The sequence below is a fragment of the Jaculus jaculus genome, chromosome 4, assembly GCF_020740685.1.
Source record: "Jaculus jaculus isolate mJacJac1 chromosome 4, mJacJac1.mat.Y.cur, whole genome shotgun sequence".
NCBI classification, from domain to species: Eukaryota; Metazoa; Chordata; class Mammalia; order Rodentia; family Dipodidae; genus Jaculus; species Jaculus jaculus.
The window spans coordinates 125,401,716-125,427,003 of record NC_059105.1 but is presented as its reverse complement, the minus strand read 5'-3'; the positions used below and the strand labels follow the sequence as shown (position 1 = coordinate 125,427,003).

At 40.9% G+C, this 25,288-nt stretch overlaps 2 protein-coding genes across 2 annotated transcripts in view; one reads left to right on the top strand and one right to left on the bottom strand.

The window, feature by feature from the left end:
* Nucleotides 1-25,288, bottom strand: part of Cfap36 (cilia and flagella associated protein 36) — a 52,364-nt gene that overhangs the window by 4,487 nt on the left and 22,589 nt on the right. Inside the window, exons 4-7 of the mRNA XM_004668961.3 lie at nucleotides 11,168-11,282; nucleotides 7,233-7,320; nucleotides 4,878-4,929; nucleotides 2,433-2,535 (exon numbers count right to left, since the gene is read on the bottom strand). Coding sequence (XP_004669018.1) covers nucleotides 2,433-2,535; nucleotides 4,878-4,929; nucleotides 7,233-7,320; nucleotides 11,168-11,282 — 358 coding nt within the window. The remainder of the gene's footprint in view (nucleotides 1-2,432; nucleotides 2,536-4,877; nucleotides 4,930-7,232; nucleotides 7,321-11,167; nucleotides 11,283-25,288) is intronic.
* Nucleotides 19,592-19,831, top strand: LOC105944813 (Purkinje cell protein 4-like protein 1). The gene has a single exon (XM_012951314.1). The coding sequence runs from the start codon at nucleotides 19,592-19,594 to the stop codon at nucleotides 19,829-19,831; it is 240 nt and encodes a 79-aa protein (XP_012806768.1).

The window sequence follows — 25,288 nt, the reverse complement described above, 5'->3', positions numbered from 1 at the left end:
ATGGCACATTTTTGGTATCTGTGCTACTCAGGAGGCTAACAAAGGACAATTACTTCTGAGTCCATTCAAGTCTAGCCTGAGAATCTTAATAAGATCTAGTCTTAAAAAGAAAAAAACAGGGCTGGAGAGATGGCTTAGCGGTTAAGCGCTCGCCTGTGAAGCCTAAGGACCCCGGTTCGAGGCTCGGTTTCCCAGGTCCCACGTTAGCCAGATGCACAAGGGGGCGCACGCGTCTGGAGTTCGTTTGCAGAGGCTAGAAGCCCTGGCGCGCCCATTCTCTCTCTCTCCCTCTGTCTGTCTTTCTCTCTGTCTCTGTCGCTCTCAAATAAATAAATAAAATATTTAAAAAAAAGAAAAAGAAAAAAACAAAAAACTCCTACAATCACACTATCCTTCATGGTGAGACACTAGATACTTTCCCACTAAGATCAGGAACAAAGCAAGGACAGCCCCACTTACCATTCCAAATCAACACCCAATGAGACAGGAAAAGGAAAGCAAAGGTACACTGATTATGAAGGATACAACTTCTTTGTAGATGCCATAATTATCTATGTGCAAAATCTTTAAAATATGACAAAAACTGGAATAATTAGTGATTATAAAAAATAGGATACAGGGCTGGAGAGATGGCTTAGCGGTTAAGTGCTTGCCTGTGAAGCCTAAGGACCATGGTTTGAGGCTCGATTCCCCAGGACCCACATTAGCCAGATGCACAAGGGGGCGCATGCGTCTGGAGTTTGTTTGCAGTTTTTGGCTGGAGGCCCTGGCGTGCCCATTCTCTCTCTCTCTATCTGCCTCTTTCTCTCTATGCCTGTCGCTCTCAAATAAATAAATAAAAATAAAACACAGTTACACAAAAATCACTCATTTTTTTCCCACCAATAATGAACAAGTAAAGGGATGGGGAAATGACTCAGCCAGTAAAGACATTTCCTCTCTAAATCCCTTTTCATGTTTCTTCCAGGCAGGCCCTCTTAAGTAAGAATACTGAAGAATTTCCTCACTTTGATAAAGAATATCTACAATTAAAAACTACCCTAAAAAGTAAAGTATTAAAAAAAAAAATCATGGCTGGTGAGAAGGCTTAGTGGTTAAAAGTGCTTCCTTACAAGCCTCAAGGCCTAGGTTTGATTCCCCAGTACCCACATAAAAAGTAGTGTATGCATCAGGAGTTCATTTGCAGTGGCAGGAGGCCCTGGTGTACCCCTAGTCTCTGCCTTTCTCTTTGTCTCTGTCTCCCTCGCCCTGTCAAATAAATAAATATATTTAAAAAATTAAGTTGCCCTCTGACTTTAAAACAGACAATAAACATCAAATGTATCTAAATCATAAAAGTTCTATGAGTGTTGTGTGTGTGTGTGTGGGGGGTCTTTTCTTTGTTGCAGGGCTTCCTTGGGTTGCCCTTCTCCTGCCTCAGCTTTCCCAAGTGCTGAGATTATAGTTGTACACCACCACACCTGGCAAGAAACTCTTCTAAACTACAGAAGAACATAAGGTTAGAGTCAGAAGACCAAGGCAAGTCAGAACTTCACCATTTAAGAGCTTAGTGATCTTGGACAAGTCACTTAATTGAATTTCTTGTTTTAGAAAAAAAAAAAGAGTAAAATGAAAATGTACTTTTTTAATTAAGAAAAACATACTTATTTAAAATCAAAGAACTAAATCCATAATACAATGAACATGATTATAATTCAATTTGTGTTGAAGAAATCACTCTTTCTCCTGTACAATATAAGAAACCAGAGTATTCAAAGTGGATTTGTTACATATTGAACAAGTTCATCTACTAACATTGCTATGGATATAAATGTAACTAAACGCCTAGAGAACATGGCTACCTCTCATTTTCTAGTTATACTTTTATTCATTAGGAAAGGATTTTTTTTCAAAAGGATAATTCAATATTATCCTTTCAACATCATCTTTTGCTCACAACTACCAAATGGTATGTGAATATATCTTGTAATGGCACAAAAGCTGGTGGCTTCCCTTGGAGAATTTTTTTTATTATATTTTTAAAACTGATTTGCAAGCAGAGAGAAAAAGAAAGAAAAGAGAAACAGACAGAGATAATGTATGCATCAGGGCTTCCTGCAGCTGCAAATTCCAGATGCATGAACTTCTTTGTGCATCTGGCTTTATGTGGGTACTGGGGAATTGAACCCTGGTCGTTAGGCTTTCCAGGCAAACACTTTAACTGCTGAGCCATCTCTCCAACCCCTTCCCTCAGGGAATCTGTTCATTATCTGAATTTCAGGCTCCACTTAGGAATGCAATAACTACACTCTTTCAGCTGGGTATTTCTTACCTCCAAACTAAAAGAAAACTCATGAAGAATTTTATAAAGTACCAAAGCCATTGAATACTCCCAGAGTTTTTGAAGTATTTGAGTATTCATGTTATTAAAGTGCAGTGCACCTCAAGCTTACCTGAGGGTGGTTGGACATAACATTCACCATCGCCTTGGAAATTACTCACGTTTGCAGCTTCGTTGGTATACACTAAGGGTTCTTCCATTTTGGCCTCTGATGACTTCAGGATTCCATAATACAATTAAAAACTAGATTAATTTTGACCAGTTCACTAGTTATGGGATCCAAAAATGTTATTGAAGAAAACTGCTATCTACTGACAAGATAAATTTAAAAAGCCTACTTTTCCAAAGTTTGATAGCTCTTCCTCTTTGAGGCAGGTAAATATTTCATCTCAAATGCAAAATGCAGTGCTAGTGGTAACTAATGTGATTAGACACTTAAAGTTTACAAAAATCTGGGTCCCAAATCAGGATTTACCCTCACTATTCATATGACTTGATGTAAAACACCAAGAAATACTCTCTTAAGCCACCAAATTCTAAAGTATTTTTTCCATTTAAGATATACCATTATTTTGAAATACCTGATTTTTCATTTCTAAAGTTACTTAAGCCAAATAAACTGCTTAATCTTGGATAAAAGGTAGATTAATGTTAATTAATTTTTTAAATTTTTAAACAGAAGAAAATCTAATCACATGCATTTCTAAATCAAAAGCCCCTACACACTGGGTGATGGGTACAAGTGCTTCATTATTATTACCATTTCTACTTTTTTTTTCTCTTTTTTGTATTATTGATAGTTTCCATACTTAGAGACAATAAACCACAATAAATCCTGCCCCCCTTTCCCCTTCACAATGCACACTCCATCATATCCCCTCCCTCTTTCCACTAGTCTCTCTTTTATTTGATGTCATCATCTTTCCCTCTTATTATGAGGGTCTTGTGAAGGTAGTGCTAGGCACTGTAAGGTCATGGATATTCAGGCCATTTTGTGTGTAGAAGAGTTCATTGTAAGCAGTCCTACCCTTACCATTTCTACTTTTAAATTTCCATTTAAGATGCTCAAAAGAAAAAAAAAAAACAACAACACAGTAAGATATCCCTAAAACATAATGTCTAAGAAGCCTAATATGGGTTTGCATACAAAATGGAAAGTTAAAAATAATGTCCATTTGAACTGGTTTTTGCTCCATTTTAAAATCTTCATTGATATCCATGTACTTTTCATCCATTTGCGAATAACTTACTCAAAGACACATAAATCACTTAGTACTCTAAAATATCTCTCTTCTGCTCACTGGATACTGTGGAGTAAAGGAAGGTTTTTCTAAGACCCTGAAATGATACAAGCATGTATCATCATTGTAAGGGAAAATAAAAAGGAAAACAACTTGATACTTTGTATTAGGTTTTCTTCAGGGAGACTGAGAAGTGAAAAGGGAAGTTGCCACAAATGGGTGAGGAAAGAACTAGTTCCCCTCACCTCCACCATGTTCACTTTGAACTAGTCCTTGGAAACATCAAGCACTTTCTTTCTAGAGATGGTTCTGAATGATGTGTCTAACAGGCAGTGTGATAGTGAATCATCCTTAGGTGACCTCTGGAAGTGGAGAGTTGCTATTTCAGCACAATAAAGAAGTCAGGGAGAATAGAAAAGTAATTGTAAAAAAAATCTTTTTTTGCCGGGCGTGGTGGCGCACGCCTTTAATCCCAGCACTCGGGAGGCAGAGTTAGGAGGATCGCCGTGAGTTCAAGGCCACCCTGAGACTACAGAGTTAATTCCAGGTCAGCCTGGACCAGAGTGAGACCCTACCTCGAAAAACAAAAAACAAAAAACAAAAAAAAAAAAAAAGAAAAAAAATCTTTTTTTATACAGAATGTTATAAGGCACTCCCTTAAATATTATAGCTTTGGAGATGATGCTCTGGGTTTTTATCATGAAATTTAAAAGGTAGGTTTCTGAATGCATTACAAGGTGACTAAAGTTATACAGAAGAGTTTTGCAGTGGGGATCTGGGTATTGAACCTCAGTTTCTCATGTGCTAAGCACATGCTCTACAGAGGTACATTCCCAGAACCAAGAATTACTTCCTAAGAATGTATAAAGTGCCCTCTTGTAGGAAAGTATATTCTACACAAAAGTACAAAAAATTAAATATGGGGGGAGGGTATTACCATGGGATATTTTTTATAATCATGGAAAATGTTAATAAAAATTGTGAGAAGATTAAAAATAAAAATAAAAAAATAAAAGAGAAACTGATTGAGAGGGGGAGGGGATGTGATGGAAGGTAGATTTGTGAGGGAGGATGTGGCGTAGGTGAGGGAATTATCATGGCTTGTTGTCTATAAGTACGGAAGCATTCAATAAAAAGATTAAAAAAATAAAAAAGAATTTAATATAAATTTAGACTTGCCAAGAAAATATAACTACTCTGTGGAACTAACTATGTTCCACAGAAGCTTAAATGTTGACAGTAAACAAAGTGAAAATGGACATGTAATAAGAACAACAGTAATGTGCTTCTGTGTGGCATTTATGTTTTGCAGGCACCTGGGTTTTCCGCTTCCTTTCCTCTTCCTGGTCATATTCCTCTTTTGATTTTCTGAAATATACAAAAATAAAGTAGAAAAGTAGTTTTTCTTCCTTGTCAAAGGGTAAATATGCAACATGCAAACCTTTCAGTATAGGCAAGACATTTTGTACATAAAAGTGGAAAATAATAAGGCTTGCTCTAAAGTGACATAAAATCAACTGGTAGCCATGCTGGCAGTATGACATAGACTGGAACACAGCACATCAGTTCACCGAAGGAACCCTAACTGAACAAAGGCCAACAACCTTAAATCCTAGCTTTTATGTTTTTAGTTAGCTGACAAAATAATGGGCTAAATCCAAATTTGTTTATTTATTTATTTGAGTGAGAGAGAAACAGAGACAGAGGCAGATAGAGAGAGTACGGGCATGAGAGGTACTCAAACCACTGCAATCAAACTCCAGTTGCATGCACCACCTTGTGCATCTAGCTTACATGGGACCTGGGGAATTGAATGTGGGTCCTTAGGCTTTGCAAGCAAGCACCTTAACCACTAAGCCATCACTTTAGCCCCTAAATCCAAATTTGAATGGCAAATCCCATAAGTAAATAATTTCGGTCTGACCAGCCATAGTAATACATACTTGTAATCTCAGCACATGGGAAGTGGAAGCACACAGATTAGGAGTTCAAGGTTATCCTCAGCTACATAGCAAGCTCAAGGCCAGCCTGAACTACCTGAAACCCTGTCTTTAAAAAAAAAATAGGGGGCTGTAGAAATGGCTTAGTGGTTAAGGCACTTGCTGGCGAAGCTTAAGGACACATATTTGACTCTCCAGATCACTCGTTCACCAGACAAAGGTGAGGCAAGTGCAAGGTTGCACATGCCCACTAGGTGGCACAAGCGTCTGAAGTTCAATTGCAGTGGCTAGGCTCTATTGTGCCAATTTTCTCTCCTCTCTCTGTCTCCCTCTCTCTCTACTAAAAATTTAAAAAATTAGGGTTGCTTGGGATAAGAGAGGATAATTGGGTGGGAGAGATCAAAGAACCCATGTTCGACTCTCCAGATCCCACATTAACCAGATGCCTAAAGGTGAGGCATGGTCACACATGTGTCCAACTGATGGCTTTGGCTCTGGCCAATTCCCCCACCCCCGGCACCCCCCTCCCTCTGAAATAAAATTTTTAAAAATTAGGGTTGCTTGGGATAAGAGAGGGTAATTGGGTGTGGGGGGGGAATCAAAATACATTACATACATGTATAGAAATGGAAAAAAATGAATTTTTAAAATATTTAGACACTAGAAATGTTACATCCTTCCTAACAGGAGCCATTTCTTCTCTGTCTGACCTGTCCAATGGCACTATAGCTATCACAAAGCATTTTTTTAAAACAAGTTTTTAAAAAAAAATTTTATTTATTTATTTGAGAGTAACAGACAGACAAAAGAGGCAGACAGAGCATGGGTGTACCAGGGCCTCCAGCTACTGCAAACGAACTCCAGATGCATGTGCCACCTTGTGCATCTGGCTAACGTGGGTCCTGGGGAATTGAGCCTTGAACCGGGGTCCTTACGCTTTGCAGGCAAGCGCTTAACCACTAAGCCATCTTTCCAGCCCCTCACAAAGCATTCTTGAAACCTGTGCGCCAAAATCTACCAACTTTTGTAATCTGCTAAGATCAAATGTCTTACATGTTCATACCTAAGTTTTAATACTTACATAGTGGTGCACCCCTTCTCAAAATCTAAAAGACCCATAACAGTCTAACTTATTATAGATCAGCACAGGTGAGGACCACATTCCTCATCATAAGATTAAGGAACTAGTCATCAATGAGGAAAAGTTACAGCAGTTTCGGTCTGATGGCTGGAAGGTTACCAATCAGTTTTCAGAAAACCAATCAGTTAACACACTCATGTCAAAACTTTCCCTTTCCTGTGAGCTGAATACTCTTGCCTGTGAGCTCAGAGCAATGTGTTTGTCTCAGTCTAACATTTGCCCCAGCCATGGAAAAGGAGGCTCTGGAAGGAAACAGTTGGGTTCACCGATATATCTGCCCTGCTCCCTACAACACCCTCAAGTCCCATGAAGTTGAGCAATAAGTCCTGGAATTCCTTGCTACAGTTTCCCACTAGGCCCATCCTTCTACACACTACCCAAGGCCAGATTCTGCAAGTGACACAAATGATTGCAAGTATGCCTTTTCTAAACTAAATACAACATTTTGCTTGCTTTCAATAAAAAATTTACATATATTATATACATAATATTTTCTAGATAAAAAACTATGGACACACACACATATATAAACATATATATCAATTATACTACTACCAATAACATATTTAAAAATAATTGAAAAATAATACCTAAGAACTTCCCTCAGGATTTTCATCTCTTCCTGTTCAAGATCACTGACCACATCAGAGCCATCAGTTAGGCAATCAGGTAACACTCCTGTTCGAAACCAAACACCACATGAAAGACTATCAACTTAACTGAAAATAATTGTCATTGTTCTAGTTCATTAAGCACAAATTAGTTTACAATTTATCTCTTAAAAAATATTCTAAGCCCTTACATTTCTAATCAACTCTTAAATTTTTTCTCATTTTAGGAAATATGCCCACAAAGCTGACAGTTTTATTTAGAAATAACTCAGAAATTACTTGGTTGGCTCTTTAAAATAACAATGACTGGGACTGATAGGTAGATCAGTGGTAGAATGCTTGGTCAGTATGCATGAATACTAGGCTCAAGTCCCAGTAGAAAAAGTTACTGTCTTCTATCATCATACAGTATTTGAAGACACACTACTGAGCTCACTTGAGCAAGGGTTAATAATAAAGTCATATTTTCAGCCAAGAGTGGTGGTATATGCCTTTAATCCCAGCACTTGGGAGGCAGAGGTAAGTGGATCACCATGAGTTTGAAGCCACCCTGAGACTACAGAATGAATTCCAGGTCAGCCTGGACTAGAGCGAGACAGTACCTCAAAAAACTACCCTAAAATAAATAAATAAAGTCATATTCTCAAAGGTAACCCTTAAGCAGGAAAAGAGTTTTGTAAACAGAATGTTTTATTTAAATAGCACCTGATAAGTCTACTCAAACCACGGCAATGTCACTGAAAAGAGTCCTGATCACTAGGGGCAGTACAGCATGGTGCTCAATGATTTGGGGATACAAAGATGAATAATGCAACTTCTGTTCTTGAAGCTTCGGTCCAGATACTAGCTAATAACTATAACCACAATAGTAGACCCAAGGCAAGCAAAAATTCATAAGAAGTCATTTTAAATGTTGACTTAATTTGCCCTACAGTAAACCTTCCTGACAAGCAAGCAGGCTGGTACCAGCATTATTGAACCTGCACTGGATACAATCAGGTCAATCATTTAAGGAAAGATGTGAGAATGCCACAGTCCTTGAAAACATCATTAAGCCGCTAATATAAGCAACTCTGGACCTTCCTCTGGACTTCTTGGGCTATGAGGTTAGAACTTCTAACTGCTTAGACTATTTTTTTCAGGTTGGTCTGCTACTGTCAATTGAAGCATTGCATTAACACAAGCTAAAGGTATTTGTACCCTTTTTATTAAAATCTAGTTTTGGGGCTGGAGAGATGGTTTAGCACTTAGGCGCTTGCCTGTGAAGCCTAAGGACCCCAGTTCGAGGTTCAATTCCACAGGACCCACATTAGCCAGATGCATAAGGGGGCATAACGCATCTGGAGTTCGTTTGCAGTGTCTGGAAGCCCTGGTACACCCATTCTCTCTCTCTCTGCCTCTCTGTCTGTCACTGTCAAATAAATAAATAAAAATAAACAACAAAAAAAATTTTTTTAATCTAGTTTTCATGTTAAATGTCAAACTGAAAAATTAGTCCACTGGTCAAATTCACTATTTCTCTTGTCAAACCTGGTCCTCTTTTTCTTTAATTTTTAAAATATTCTTATTATTATTTTTTATTTATGAGAGAGAAAGAGGCGCATGCGTCTGAAGTTCAATTACACTTTCTGGAGGTTCTGGTGTGCCAATTCTCTCTCTCTCTCATTTAAAAAAAAAAAAAAAAAAGGCCAGTCTGTTGGGCTTGACTTTATAAAAGAAAGAGAGACTTTTCCAAATGCATTTGTATCAAAGCATTCTTCAGGGTTAGGGTGGGACTCTTCTATCTACAGACAACTCTATTACCAGTTGTGAAAAGCACCTTAACTTTAAAGTATGGTTAAAATAGCTGCAGGTTCTCAGGAGCAAGTTTCTACTTATATCAGTCAAAAGAAAGGACATTTTAATATAGGATCCACAAATGACAGAGACCATGTGGTGTTTGCCTGGGTTAGGTCACTTGGTATATATAATTTTCTAGATCCATCCATTTCCCTGAAAATTTCATTTTTTTTCATAGCTGAATAAAACTCCATTGTGTAAATACTCTATATCTTTCTTAGCAATTCATCAGTTGAAGGGCATCTAGGCTGTTCCATTTCCTAGCTACTGTGAATAGAGGAGCTTAATAAGCATGGATGGGCAAGTATCTCTATAGTAATGAGTAAATTTGTTAGGGTATATGCCAAGAAGTGGTATAGCTGGAACATATATGGTAACTTGAGAAATGATAGTGGAGGGTTCAGCACTAAATGAGACATCTCTATTACACCTTTCAACACTCAATGGCTACTGCAGAAGAGGTGGAGGAAAGAATGTAAGAGCCAAAGGAAAGACTCTTTATAATCCAGATATAAGGTGGTAGAGATATTCATGACATCACAATTGCTGATGCCCCCTACACAAGGCCCACATAATAGAAGGGGGAAAAATGATGGCATCAGTAGTCAAGTGTGGTGGTGCATGCCCTTAATCCCAGCACTCAAGAAGTAGAGGTAGGACAATCCCTGTGAGTTCAAGGCCACCCTGAGACTACATAGTGAATTCTAGATTAGCCTGGACTAGAGTAAAACCCTACCTCAAAAAAAAAAAAAAAAAAGATGGCATCAAAATAGACTAGTTGGCAAGAAGGGATTCAGCAGAAGGGGGATTTGGAAAGGGAAAATGGAGGCTAGTGGGAAGGGATTATGATCCTATTAGTTGTTTATATTTATGGAAGTTTTCAATAAAAGGTTTACAAAAAGAAAAGAAAGGACAATCTTCAACAAGAGTTCTACAACATCTTAATGTTTTCTCTTCCTCAACAGAAGCCCTGTTGTTGCATGCTCGAGAATCTTCAGATCAAACAATACAACTGAATTCTCATATCTCATATCATAGCTCTCATATCGCCAAGAAATGGGCCCTGCTGTCAAATGAGTAAAGAAGTGTTAAGGCATTATAAAGAGGGTAATCTAAAGAGCAAAGAAACGCATAAGGAGATGAGGTTACCAGGGGCTAGAGAGATGGCTTAGTGACTAAACATGCTTGCTTGCAAAGGCTGCCCGTCCCAGGTTCAATTTCCTAACCACTCACAAAAGCCAGATGGACATTTTGCAGAAGCAAGAGATCTTTGCGCATCCATAAACACACACACACACACACACATACACACACACACAAAAAAAAAAAAAAAAAATTAAAGTTGTTCAAAAACAAACAAACAAAAAAGATGAGGTTACCAGAGGCAGAGACCTGAAAGGGAGATGAGAATCTGGTTTGTATGATAAGAAGTATGACTGCTTTGAAGAAGGCTAATTTAATTCAAGTATAATTAGGGAACAGAGAAGCAGGAAAGGTTAGAAAGAAGGTGAATGTGAGCAAGGAGACAGGCAAAAGATGAAGAGGATGATTAGTTCTATTTTCTCTTCTACTTGATGTTGGTATGGTGCTAACTACCCACTGTGCTTAACCAGCAGTCCTCACTGTGTCCTAGTGCCAGCAGCTTCAGCAGTACCTGGGAATTCATTAAGCATGCAAATTACCAAGTCTCATCCCAGAGCTACTAATCAGAAACTGGGAACCTGCCATATGTGTTGCAACAAACTGTCCCTCAGAATCCAAAGCTTGTTAAAGCCTGAAGACCACTGTCTCTTACATCGGCCCTAACAAGGCAGGAGAAGCGCAATCACCTAAAGCAGGAACCCTGATCACTCAGAACACTGGTGTTAACAGAATGGCTAGACAGACAGAAAATCAAGCTCTCAGAAATCTAAATCATCATTTCATCAAGCTGTGGTCTGCTTTCTTTGAAATGTCAAACATACACACACACTCATCAGGAAGTTGACTTACCTTTAAATCTTTAGACCATATTAGAAAACTCAAATCTCCAAAACATGCACTTAGTACTTAGATTTCTAACTTCAACATCTTACCATTTCTCTCTTGAATGATTCGAATGGCTTGCAGCTGCATTTCAATGTTTTTCTGGACCATCATTGCTTTAAAGATGGTAAAATCTTCTGCTGCCAACACGGGCTGCAACATGGCCTATGGAAAGAAACCTGCAGGTCAAATGGAGTTTTGAAACTTCACACATTCAAATCACTCCCGCTGAGAAACAGCACAGTACCTCATGAATGCTGCATCATTATTTATGGTTAGATGACTCAAATGAACAATTTTAAGGCTGGCCTTAAACTCCCAGTTCTCTTGCCTCAGCTTCCCATGTGCTAGGTAGGATTGCAGTGGTGTGCTCAAGACAACTCTCCAAATTCCCTTGCCTACAGAAACTAAAGGTGAGAATGACTCATTTTCCAAATAAGCCAATGTTAAATGACAGAACAGGCTAACTTTTCTAAAATTACTACCTCAATATCTGTATTTGTTTTCAGCCATAATTGCATATATTTGGTTTATATCCTATCATTTGAAATTTATTGTTTGTTTAATAATTAGTCAGAAACTATCCATTTACCCCTAAATAGAAGCTCAAAATTAAATGAAGTACCCAAAAAATAGAGTCTGGAAAATAAAAGTAATAAACTATTAGTAATATAAGAATGCTTTTATAATTAGCATACATATAGAAAGTTATGGTAGAGGTAGCTAGAAATTGTGAAACATTGCAACTGAGAAGTATAATAAATTAAAAATAATGATGTCTACCCCAATAATTCTTCCTTAACAATTGAGAGTGAGAGAGAATGGACCCATCAAGGCTTTTAGCTACTGCAAACGAACTCCAGAAGCATGAGCCACCTTGTGCATCTGGCTTACGTAGGTCCTGGTGAATCAAACCTGGGTCCTTTGGCTTTGTAGGCAAGCACCCTCCACTGAATCTCTTCTTTGTTTCAACTAGTCCCTATTTTTTTTTAAAATGTATAATACATACATTTGAATCTTTGTCTCTGATATAAAAATTTAAATCTCTTGAGGATGAGTGCTCATATATCTACACAGATAATTTTTCTAACAGTCAAGTTTTGGAACATTAGTACATTGAAGAAGAAAAGAATCTTTGATATCTAAAAGGCTTCTTCCAATGTAGTCATTAGCACCTCTGTGACCTTGGACATTATCATTTCACACTCTGAGGTTCAGTTGACTCTAAGACTATGGAGTCGTAAAATAAACCACTGTTTTATGTGCCACTAAGAAAAAACCTGCCAAGTATCACACCACCAATTGCAAAATATATTATGAAATAAAAATTTGCCTTAGAATAAAATAAATACAGTAACAATTTTCTTTTTTTAATTATTAAATTACTATATTTATCGAGGGAAGTACAGAGCCAAGAAAGGGCACCCACATGGCTTAAGAGCCCACATGAAGGGTGTGGATTTCCATGGAGAGAAAAGAAAGAAAAGCAAGTTCAAAGAGCTCCTGCCATGTGGGGAGCTGGTAAACAGCCCATGTGGAGATTAAGAGCTCACCCCTGGGTTTGAACCAACTGGCTAATGTATTTATAACCATATGGTGGTGGGCCCTACCTTCCAGCTCCAGTGAGCCAGAGGGATAGCCAGTTGGTTAGGGATATGGGCTATCTCAGGAAGAAGCTAGCTATGACACCAAGTTCTCCATGCTGAATTTGATCAACTATAATGTTTAAATCCTAGGAAAGACCTCCCTCCCAGGAGGGGCCCAGGGTGTTTGTAGAGAAACAGGTTGAGGGAACCAGGCAAGAGATAAATCAGATCATCCAGGGGTCACCCTAACTGCCTAAAAGAGAGCTACCTGACTCCTTGTTCCTTCATCTCTCTTCTGCCTTATTTCCCTAACACAGAGACTCTCACTGAACTTGGAACTCCCCATTTTTCTTTTTTACTTAGACTGGCTGACCAGAGAGCTCCAGTGATCTTCCTGTCTCTACCTCCTCAGAACTAGGGTTAAAATACAGTAACAATTTTCTAACTGGATGTCAACATTAAATTAAATGAATTAGGGCTGAAGAGATGGCTTAGTGGTTAAGGTCCTTGCCTGCAAAGCTTAAGGACTCAGGTTTGACTCCCCAGGACCCAGATAGCCAGATGCACATGGTGGTACATGCATCTGGAGTTCATTTACAGTGGCTAGAGTCCTGGCATGTGCCCATTCTCTCTCTCTCTCTAGTAAATAAAATGAATTGGATAAAAAAATTTTTTTTGGTCAGGTGTGGTGGCACACGCCTTTAATCCCAGCACTTGAGAGGCAGAGGTAGGAGGAACGTCATGAGTGCAATGCCACCTGAGACTACATAGTGATTTCCAGGTCAGCCTGAGCTAGAGCGAGACCCTACCTTGAAAAACCAAGAAAAAAAAATTATTTTTTTTCAAGATAGGGTTTCACTGTAGCCCAGGCTCACCTGGAACTCACTCTGTAGTCCTAGGCTGGCCTCAAAATTGCAATACTCAGCCGGGCGTGGTGGCACACGCCTTTAATCCCAGCACTCAGGAGGCAGAGGTAGGAGGATCTCTGTGAGTGCAAGGCCACCCTGAGACTCCATAGTGAATTCCAGGTCAGCCTGGGCTAAAGTGAGACCCTATCAAAAAACCAAAAAAAAAAAAAAAAAAAAAAAATTGCAATACTCCCACCTTTGCCTCCTGAGTGCTGGGATTAAAGGCATGCGTCACCACGCCTGGCATCATTTTTAATTTTAATAAGATAATTTCATATAACATTGAGTACCAAGTCTATCCACTCATTGTTAATAAAGTTTTAGAAATATTTTCTTTTTTTAAAAAAAATTATTTATTTATTTATTTGAGAGTGACAGACACAGAAAGACAGATAGAGGGAGAGAGAGAGAATGGGTGCGCCAGAGCTTCCAGCCTCTGCAAACGAACTCCAGATGCATGCGCCCCCTTGTGCATCTGGCTAATGTGGGACCTGGGGAACCAAGCCTCGAACCGGGGTTCTTAGGCTTCACAGGCAAGCGCTTAACCGCTAAGCCATCTCTCCAGCCCTAGAAATATTTTCTAAAAAAGTTAAGCACCTGACTGAGAACTAAACCATTAGAACATTTCTACAGATACAGAGATCCCACCTTTACCTCCTATTTTTGTAAACTTGAGAAATACAGAAAAGCACAAAAAAGATATCCACATACAGCAACTGAGAATTAGTCATTATCTTTATATATTTACTTGCAGCCTTACGAGAAACGGATGTTTATATAAAAAGCCGAAGACCCCTGCCCAACCACCTGCCTCATTTATTCCATTCCCTTCTCCACTTTTCACAGGTAACGGCTAGTAGGACTTTGGTCTGTATCCTTCTGATTCATCTCAAAAACATTACATTCATATGTGTGTTTATTACCAACTTAAAGTACTGAGTTATATGAAGGAAATTTAAATTTTACAGGAAGTCACTATATTCTGCAACTTGAGTCCCCTCCCCCCATCATTTCTGGTGTCTTTCATTTATACACGTAGATCTCAGTTGTTGCATTTTACAGATGTATGCATAGAATTCCACTGTAAGAATTTTACATTCTTTCCTGCCAGGTATTTCAGTTCTTCTGTAGATCAAGCCACAGTAAATTTCCTGAACATACATACTCATGAGAACTGCTACTCATGAGAACTGCTAAGTATTTGTTATAAGGAATGTTTCCTTACACCCAAGGTCATGATTATAGCATTTTCATATTCTACTTTCAATCTCCATACAGTGTATCTTTTACTTCAATGTGTACATTTTCCTCTACAGAACAACTTTATTTTCAAACATAGTTTTGGGATAGAAGAGGAACTCCTCTTCTGATGCCTTTGCTCTCGTATTCTAAATGTAATAAATGCATAGGTCTTATTCTGGAAATTCTCAGTTCTCTTGAATCAATACAAATTTAACATTATTTGTAGGTGACCATATATTTTAGCCTTTTGTCTTAATACAACTCACTTCCTACACAGGTGAAGCTCTCCAGATCTGTGCTGGAAGCAGTTACAGCTATTGTCTATTTTTTTTTTAATTTTTTTTTGTTTATTTATTTGACAGCAACAGAGAGAGAGAAAGAGGCAGAGAGAGGGAGAGAATGGGCGCACCACCACACCCAGCTAGATTTTTATTTTCAAAAAGCTTTTTCTGTGCCTATTTGTGGTGGTTTGAGTTAGGTGTCTCCTATATGTGTTTTGAATACTTGGTTTCCAGGTGATAGCAGTTTGGGAAATGGAATCTAGCTGGAGGAGGTGTGTTGTTGGAAGCAGGTCTAGGGGGTGTTATGGCTAGCTGCCCCTTGACAGAATTTAGTTTGCTGTCCTGCTTCTGTTGTCCATCTGATGTTGGAAAGGAGGTGATGTCCACTCTTTGCTCTATCATCTTTCCCCTACATCATGGAGCTTCCCCTCAAAGTTTAAGACATAATAGAATAAAAACTGGTACCAGAGGAGTGGGGTTGGAATTGCTAGAAACCTGACTGTGGCTTAATTTAGCTTTTTAGAACTGATTTGTGGAAGGAATGTGGAAAGATTTGAAGTCCTTGCCTAAGAGGTGAGTTACAGTGCTGTAAGGAGAGTTTGATGAATCATTCTGGTCTGAGTTGATAGACCTAAATGCAATAAGAACTATGGACTGTGAGGTTTAGCATATGATGGGAAGAAAGAGCTTAGTTTGGATTAACTAGAGGCAGTGTGTGAGAGGATTACTGAATCTTCTTGTGTCCTAATAACGTGAAGGGTTGCATTGCAGAAATGGAGTGATATGAGCAGAAGGATATGGCACAGAAAAAAAAAAAAGTTTCAGGTTGGAAAAAGCACCCGTTTAGCTGAAATTATTTGAAAGCTTAATGTGGTGGTTTGACTCGGGTGTCCACCATAAACTTAGGTGTTCTGAATGCTATGTTCCCAGCTGATGGAGATTTGGGCATTAATGTCTTCTGGTTTAGTCCTGTATTGCCGAAGGTGGGCTTATGGGTGAAAAGGCCAGTTTCCCCATGCCAGTGTTTGGCATACTCTCCTGTTCCTGTTGTCCACCTTACGTTGGCCAGGGGATGATGGCCACCCTCTGCTCATGCCATTGTTTTCCCCTGCTATCATTGAGCTTTCCCCTTGAGTCTGTAAACCAAGATAAACCCTTTTTTCCCCCCCAAAGCTCTTCTTGATCAGGTGATTTCTCCTAGAAATTCAAACCTGATTGCAACAATTACCACCACTGAGATTGGGCCAGCTATTCTGCATGAGACAGCAGAAAGAATACTGACTCTTAAAAGTAGGGGCTCGAATGCTTTAGCAGTTTTCCTGCTCTTTAAAGTCAGATTTATTCCTCCCTGGATTAGCAAATTTGGTGGCCCATCAGGTACTATGGGAATATGACAAATGCAGAAAACAGAGGGTCATTGCAATGTGGTTTGACCACTGGGCAATGTAAAGCAGGGTTGTTGGAGTACCTGTGTGGAATTTGATGGAGCCATCAGTGGGGTTTCAGTTGAGACCCCATGCAGGACTTTAAGACAGCTGCCAAGGATTGCTGCTGGCTCAGGATGGAGTTTTCCTCCAGGCTGTGATCAGCCCGATGAAGAGTGAATTGCAACCTGAGACTTCATCACTGGTTACAGATGTCAGACTTGGAGCTACAGAATTTGATTTTTGCCCTTAAAAAAATATTTTATTTATTTATTTATTTGACAGCATGAGGTATAGAAAGAGGCAGATAAAGAAAGAACATGGGCACACCAGGGCCTCCAGCCACTTACAAATGAACTCCTGATGCCTGTCCCACCTTGTGTATCTGGCCATGAGTACTGAGGAATTGAACCTGAATCCTTTGGTCTTTCCAGCAAGTGCCTTAAGTGATGAGCCATCTCTCCAGCTCCCACTTGTTTCTGATCTTGCATTGGTTCCATCTGTCCTTGCAATGCTATCTTTTGCAGTGAAAATGTTTATTCTGTGCCATTATGGGTTTTTTTTTTTTTTTTTTTTTGGTATTACAGCTCACAGTTAAGAGACGTTGGGCTATGCACATGTTTGAACAGTTTGGGGATTTAACGTTGGACTGAATGCACTGCATTTTTCATCACAGATGTTCATCAAGTCATGGGGCCAGGGCCAGAATACAGTGGTTTGAATTAGGTGTCTTCAATAAACTCATGTGTTTTGAGTGCTTAGTTCCCAGCTGTTGGCTTTGTGGAAGGTGAAGCATTGCTTATGGAGGTATGTTGCTGGGGGGTAGACTTGGAGGTTTATTATTGATCCTAGCTTGCCAGTTTTACTTGACTCGCTTTCCTGCTGTTATTTCCACCTGCTGTCTCGTGGAGGTGATACCATGCCACACTTTTCCCTACCATCATGGATCTTTTCCTTGAGACTATAAGCCAAATAAACCCTTTCCTTCCATAAGCTGCTTCTAAGCTTTATTCCAACAACACATAGGTAACTACAACACTATTGATATGACCATACGATATTCTCTAGTTTACTGTTGATATCTGCTATACTGAGTGGTTTTTCAAATGCTGAGCCAACCTTGCACACCTGGAATAAATCCCACTGTAGTTGTGATATATAATTCTTTTTATCCATTGTTGGATTCAGATTGCTGAAATTCTTTTGTACATGTGGTACATGCAAGTGTGTGCAGATGTGTGAGCCTGTGTGCATGCATGCAGAAGCCAGAGAACATTTGATGTTGCTCTTCATCCCTCATCTCCATTGTTCCTTGAGGTGGGGTCTCTCACTGATCCTAGAGCATGCCACTTTTGTGAGCCCCAGAGATTTGCCAGTCTCTTCTCCCATAGAACTAAGGTTGTAGATATGCATGGTCATGCTCAACTGTTAATGTGGGTGCTGGGAAACGAAACGTGTGCAGTCTCATGTCCTCTTAGGCCCTCATACTTGTGTGGGACGTGCTTTTACCTATTGGGCCCCTAGTTCACTAAAAGTTTGTTGAGCATTTTTGTATTACTATTCATGAGACACTGACCTTTAATTTTCCTGTCTTGTAATATGTCTGATTTTGGTTTTAGAGTAGTGCTGACATTATAGAATGAATTAAGTATTTTTTCTGCTTCCATATGCTAGAAGAGACTGTAGAAAATTAGCAATATTTCTTCCTCAAATGTTTGGTAGAATTCATCAGTTAACCCATCTTGGCCTGATATATGATTAAATTTTTTTTTTTTGCTAACAAATTATTTTTATTATGTCATTTCAATAAATGCAACCATAAGCCTAAATAAGCCAGTCATCTTGATAGCTACTTCATGGCAATAAAAACAAAACAAATTCATAAATTAAGTAGATTTTATATAAAATCAAAAGTTATTTCAGGGCCCCAGTCACTGCAGCAGCTTTGTTGACTATATGGGCTGGTATCTGGCAATGGGGGTGTCTCAAAGCAGCGGGCTGCAGGAAGCTCCTTTCTCCCCTGTTCTCTCCAAGCATGAGAGCCACCCTTTGCTGCACAAGGGTCACATGACCAGCACAACGCAAATGCAGGCTTTCTCATCACAAAGCTTACTCAGCTATCAAGTGTCGTCAAGATAATCTAAAACACACAGAAGCTTATTCATTGTGTGTATGTGTCGCATGTTCATCTGAGTGTAAGTGCACCTCTGTGTGCAAGGACTTGTGCACATGTGTGTGGAGGCAACAGGACAAACTTGAGTGGTATTCCTCAAGGACTGTCAATCTTTTTGAGGCAGGACTTCGCACTGGCCAGGAACTTGTCAAGTATACTAGACTGGGACTGGAGAGACGGCTCAGCAGTTAAGTGCTTGCCTGTGAAGCCTAAGGACCCCGGTTCAAAGCTGGATTCCCCAGGACCCACTCCCAGGACCCACATTAGCCAGATGTACTAGGGGGGCACACACATCTGGACTTCATTTGCAGTGGCTGGCACACCCATTCTCTCCCTCTCTCTCTCTCTCTCTCTCTCTCTCTCTCTCTCTCTCCCTCCCTCCCTCCCTCCCTCCCTCCCTCCCTCCTTCTCTGTCTGTTGCTCTCAAATAAATTAATAACAAGTCAAGTAATCCCCATCCTAGCCATCAATCCAGGAAAGGTAGGTGATGTGGAAGGATCTGGGTAGATGTCAAGAGAATAGAAAGTGGAACTGCTCTGGCTGGACATGGTGGGAAGGCGACCCCTGGAAGGGGCAGACCATGCGGAGCCCCTGCACGGACCCAGAAGCCCACACCGCTAACTCTGCCCTCTGGGCCACGCATCTGCGAGGGTCCCTCGTCTTACCTGTGCCCCCCGCGCCCCGTCCGGCCGCCGCGATGAGCGAGGCACATACTCATATCCCGAATCAAGGATTGGCCTTCTCAGATGATGTTGACTGTGGCCTTCAGGCTTGTCCTCTGCAACCCCTTTCCTAGCTCACAGGTCCTTCTGTTCAATCAAGTTTCTCAGAGTCCCATCCAATGGAAGTCCTCTTTTAGGATGATATGCCCAGGCAAGGGAAGCCCTGTGTACTCTGAATCTTATCTTAACACCAAAACACCTTCAGCATCCAACCAGGCATCTGACCCTGAGGAAAATGGGAAGGCTAGCAGCACCAAGACGGCTGAGGAGGAGGAAGAGATTGACATTGACCTGACCGCACCAGAGACAGAGAGCTGCCCTTGCCATTCAGGGCAATTCCGAAAATTCCAGAAAAGGAAAAAGGACTCCAGCTCCTGAATGACCAGCCTTACCCTCTACCCTTTTACCTTCTATCCCCTTCTCCATGGCTCTGACTCCCGGGTATCTTGTCCCTTTGTCCCTGTAGTCTCTTGTTGAGGCAATTTCAATCGTTATGATTTGTTTCTTTGGCTCTCCCAAGCATCACAGTAGTTAGAGGCACAAGGAGCTTGGCGAAGATGCACACTTCAGTTGGTAGTCGCTTGCCTAAGGCTGGGCCAAGTTTCTCTTGGGCTAAGGCTCTGCATCAGTAACCAATGCCTGTCTATGGAGTTGGTTTTGAGGTTTAACTTCCCTCATCCCCCAGTGATGGGGGCACAGGGGAGGCCTTCAGAATAGAGTGCCTGAGGGCGGTGGGTCATCACATGGCTCTGCCAGTTACAGCGTCCACACACCAGGTAACATTCTTTCCCTTCTCAGGTCCTTCTGCAGTGTCACCTTCAACCCCCTGTGACTGAAACCACAGTGGGGACTGGAGCTTCCCCCCCAGGCAGACCTAAGCCAAGCACCTTACTGCATTAGTGCATGCTGAGTAGATTAGTTCCAAGGAAGGGATCCTGGGAGTGGTGAAAGCAAGGAAAAGTCACCTGCATCGTCCAGTCTAAGAGGCGTACAGACCAGAGGTGGCAGAGGTGCCCAGGGCCACAGGCAGGGAAATGAGGACTAGGGTAGATTGAGGAAGGAAAGAGAAGTAGAGGAGGGCAAGATCAATGAAGCCACAAGTTACTGGCTAACGTGTACTACATGAGGGAATCTTGGGGCTTTGCTAACCTGACTACCTCTAACTCCCCCACCAACCATAGTCATCCCCAGAGGCCACATGAGCCAAGTGACTCCTGTAGTTCCCAGCTATCCCACTGTGGAGTCAGGGCAGAAATGAAATAGCCATTCTATGTGACTTTAGCATGTTTAAGAATTGTAACAATAAAAGAAGCCCTCAAATAGGGCCATTGAACCTCTAAAAAAAAAAAAGAGAATAGAAAGTAAGGGGCCAGGCATGTGGTGCACACCTCTAATCTAGCACTCAGGAGGCAGAAGCAGGAGAATCACTATGAATTCAAGGTTAGCCTAGGTGGCATGGTGAGTTTGAGGCCATGCTGGGCTGCAATGTGAGATTCTGTCTCAACAAATGTAAGAAAAAGTATGTGTGAGAGAGGGGGAAGGGAGAGAGGGGAGTAGGGGAAACGAGCAAGTGAGCAACTCGGACACACAGTCAAGTGAACCTCAGAAGGATTCCCTCCGCAGACAAGAAAAATATCTGCTGCCACGAATGTGATAAGGAAGCTGGGCAAGCTGCAGCAGAATCGTGCACAAAGGAGCTCACATATGTGACCCAAGAGGACCCCTCCCTCCCTACAGAGATCAGGAAGACACTAGATCTGTGGAGAATTAAAGTTGCAAAAGTTCATAACAAAATAAAAACAACAACAACAACAAGATTCTCTTCTCAAGGACAATCGTATCCTTGATCTTGTCATCTGCCAGGCATCTATGTGAACGTTACTCACTTATACTTGTTTCTTCCAATCTGAAACTATAAAGGGGGGCTGGAGAGATGGCTTAACAGTTAAGGCACGTGCCTGTGAATCCAAAGGACCCAGGTTCGATTCCCCAGTAACCAAAGAAGTTCTTTTGCAGTAGCTAGCGGCCCTAGTGCATCCACTCTCTGTCTGTCTCCTCTCTCTCTCATTTTATTTTATTTTATTTGTGGTTCCAGTTCTACCTGTGCTCTCTTGTGTTAACTAGTATTTGAGTATTGCTTGTTTTTTTCTAGGTTCCTTATATGTGTGCTTTTCCTTTTCTTCAGCATGGAGGATTCTACCAAGTATTTTCTGTAGAGCTGGTTTTGTCTTCAAATACTCCTTTAACCTGCTTTTGTCATGAAATGTCCTTATTTCTCCATCTATTTGAATAGATAACTTTGCAGGATAAAGTAACCTTGGTTGACAGTTGTTATCTTTCAGAACTTGGAATATATCACTCCAAGCCCTCTGACTTTAAAAGTTTGTGTTGAGGGCTGGAGAGATGGCTTAGTGGTTAAGTGCTTGCCTGTAAGCCTAAGGACCCCGGTTCAAGGCTTGATTCCCCAGGACCCACATTAGCCAGATGCACAAGAGGGCGCACACGTCTGGAGTTCATTTGCAGTGGCTGGAGGCCCTGGCGCGCCCACTCTCCTCAATATCTCTCTGCCTCTTTCTCTCTCTGTCTGTCACTCTCAAATAAATAAGTAAAAATAAACAAAAAAAATTAAAAAAAAAAAGTTTGTGTTGAATAATCTGCTGTAATCCTGATGGGCTTGCTTTTGTAGGTAACTTGATTTTTCTCTCTAACTGCTTTCAATATTTTTTTCTTTGGTGTGTGTGTTTGGAAGTTTGATTATAATATGGCGAGGAGGTTCTTTCCAGGTTTTGTCTGGCTGGGATTCTAAAGGCCTGTATCTGCATTGGCACCTCTTTCCCAATTTGGGGGAAATTTTCTTCTATGATTTTGTTGAAGACGCCTACTATGCCATTAGAGTGGAATTCTTCTCCTTCTACTATGCCCTGAATTCTTATATTTGATCTTTTCATAGTGTCCCGAAAATCTTGAAATTCCCACTCATACTTTTCTATAAGTTTGTCTTTTTGTTGGCCTGTATTAGATCTGCCACCTGGTCTTCTAGCTTAGATATTCTATCCTCTCCTCCATCCATTCTACTGGTGAGATTTCTACAGAGTTTTTTATTTCATTAACTGTGTTCTTCATTGCTAGTAATTCTGACTGGTTTTTCTTTATTATTTCTATTTCCTTATTTATGTCTTGTATTGCCTTCTTTATTTCATGAAATTGGTGTCCTGCATCTTCTTTGATTCCTTTGATTTCCTCTTTAAGTTCCTCTTTGACTCCTTTGATTTGTTCTCTGACTTCTTTGAACATATTTACAATCATTCTTTTGAAATCTTTCTCAGGCATTTCCTCTAACTCGTTCTCACTGGAGGTCATTTCTGATGCATTAATACTTTTAGGTGGATTTATATCGTCTTGCTTTTCAGTGTTTCTTGTGTTATAATGTATATATTTTTGCATCTTGGATTAAGTTAATGCTTGGATTTTCCAGCTAGCTGGGTATTCTTAGCTGTATCAATTGATTTGATGTTATATATTTTCAGGGTAGGAGCTTAAGGTGTTAAGTATGGCTCTTAAGACTCTCAGAGTATCTACAAAGGTGCTCCTAGGGGTTGAGTTTCCCTGCTATGGGAGTATTCAAGTAGGCTGAGTGGAATAAAATACAGGTAGATTCTAAAAGTTAACTAAACACTGTACCCATTCAATCAAAACAGCCCCAAGTATGTATGCCAGAATAGTTATTATAACAATCAGATCCTCTATCAACATAGAGGGTAAGATATCTGGTCTGTTGACGGATCCAAGTCAGCTTGTGCACAAGTGAGACCCTTCCCTGGTGCAATCCCAGTTACCTTGGATGATTTTGGTCTCAGTCAAGTTGCTGCCTGGTCGTCAGGCTGCTGTTCTGATTTCTGGAGCTGGGCACTGGCTTTTCCTGCGGGGCATACCAAGACTGGCAACTGTGGCCCTGAAGATCAGCACCCCCGCTGCTGGAACTGCTGCTGCTAAAGCTGCCTCTGCTGGGTCTGTCATCAGCTGAAGCTGCTGCTGCTGGGCCCACTGCTGCTGCTGAAGCTGCAGCTGCTGGGTCCACTGCCCCTGCTGCCACTGGGTCTGCCGCTCCTGCTGCTGGGTCTGCTGCTGTTGGGGCCTCTGTTACCGGTGCCGGAGCCGCTGATGTTGCTACTGGACTCTGCTCCTGCTTGGGTCACGCTGTCGGCCCAATTTGGCATGGATGGGTCCGGGGACTGCTGCTCTGTTCACTGGAGCTGGGCTCAGGCGGTGGGGGAGGGGAGGGAGCTGCAGCTGCTCTGGATCTATCACTGTTCCATGTGTTCTTCTACCTCGTGGTCTGCTCTTCCATTGTTCACTGCCGCTCTCCCTTCATGTTTCCTGAGTTGTGGAGAGTGCCCATGTGAGTGGAAGCTCCTGCACCTGGCTTTTCCTGCGGCTGGAGCCAAGTCTGGCAGCTCTCTGGTGCGCTGCCGCTGCCGTGGTTGGCGGAGCTGCCGGGTCCACTTTTGCTGGCCTGTGCGGGCTCTGGATGCTCTAGATCTCTTCTACTTCTCCGCTGCTGCTTCAATTTCCTATACACCTCACTTTTTAGTAAAAGTGTGTATTTTGCTGAGTTTTTTTGGTCTTTTTTCCCCCCAGGGTGCTTTGGCGTAGTACCTACGCCGCCATCTTAACCGGAAGCTGATTAAGTTTTTTTGAGACAGGGTTACAAGTAGCCCATGCTGGCCTCAAACTTATTGAACCAAGGATAACCTTGAGCAATTCTCCTGCATCTACCTCCTAAATCGTAAGATTTATGTGTTCCACCACATGTGTTTATGATGGGCTGAGAATCAAATTCAGTGCTTTCTGCATGTTAGAAAAACACTGTCAACTGATCTATAGCCCAAGCCTGTTTTTAAAATTTTATGTAATTCATCTGGGTGTGGTGGCACACACCTTTAATCCCAACACTTCTGGTAGAAGGATCACTGTGAGTCTGAGGCCACCCTAAGATTACACAGTAAATTTCAGATCATCCTGGGTTAGCAATACCCTACCTCAAAAAACAAACAAAGAAACAAAAAAACAAAAACAAAAACAAAAAACCCACAAACTTCCAGGTGTGGTAGCGCACACCTTTAGTCCCAGCATTCGGGAGGCAGAGGTAAGAAGATCACTGTGAATTAGAGGCCACCTGAGATTACAAAGTGAATTCCAGGTCAGCCTGGGCTAAAGCAAGATCCTATTTCCAAAAAAAAAAAAAAAAAAAAAAAAAAGACTGCATGCTCCAAAGAAACCCCACTTTTCGGGCTGGAGAGATGGCTTAGCGGTTAAGGCACTTGCCTGCGAAGTCCAAGGACCCAGGTTCAATTCTCCAGGTCCCACAGAAGCCAAATGCACAAGGTGGTTCATGCATCTGTAGCTCATTTGTAGTGGATGGAGGCCCTGGTATGCCTATTCTTTCTTTTTCCTTCTGTCTCAAACAAATAAATAAAATTTTGTAAAAAATTTAAAAATCACTTTCTTTGATATATTTTCTTAATATCAATTAAAGAATTATAGTGAGGCATGGTGGCGCACACCTTTAATCCCAGCATTCAGGAATCAGAGGTATGACTGCCGTGAATTCAAGGCTACCCTGAGACTACAGAGTGAATTCCAGGTCAGCCAGAGCTAGAGTGAGACCCTACCCTCGAAAAACCAAAATAAATAAATAAATAAAAAATTACAGACAAAAAATATGCATACTAGTAAGATAGATGTGCTTTCATATTTATTTTTATTTTTCAAGGTATGGTCTTTCACTAGCCCAGGCTGACCTGGAATTCATTCTGTAGTCTCAGCTGGCAACAA

Excerpts from the sequence above, each read along its gene's own strand:
- LOC105944813 (XM_012951314.1), top strand. The coding sequence starts at position 19,592 with ATGATATGCCCAGGCAAGGGAAGCCCTGTGTACTCTGAATCTTATCTT.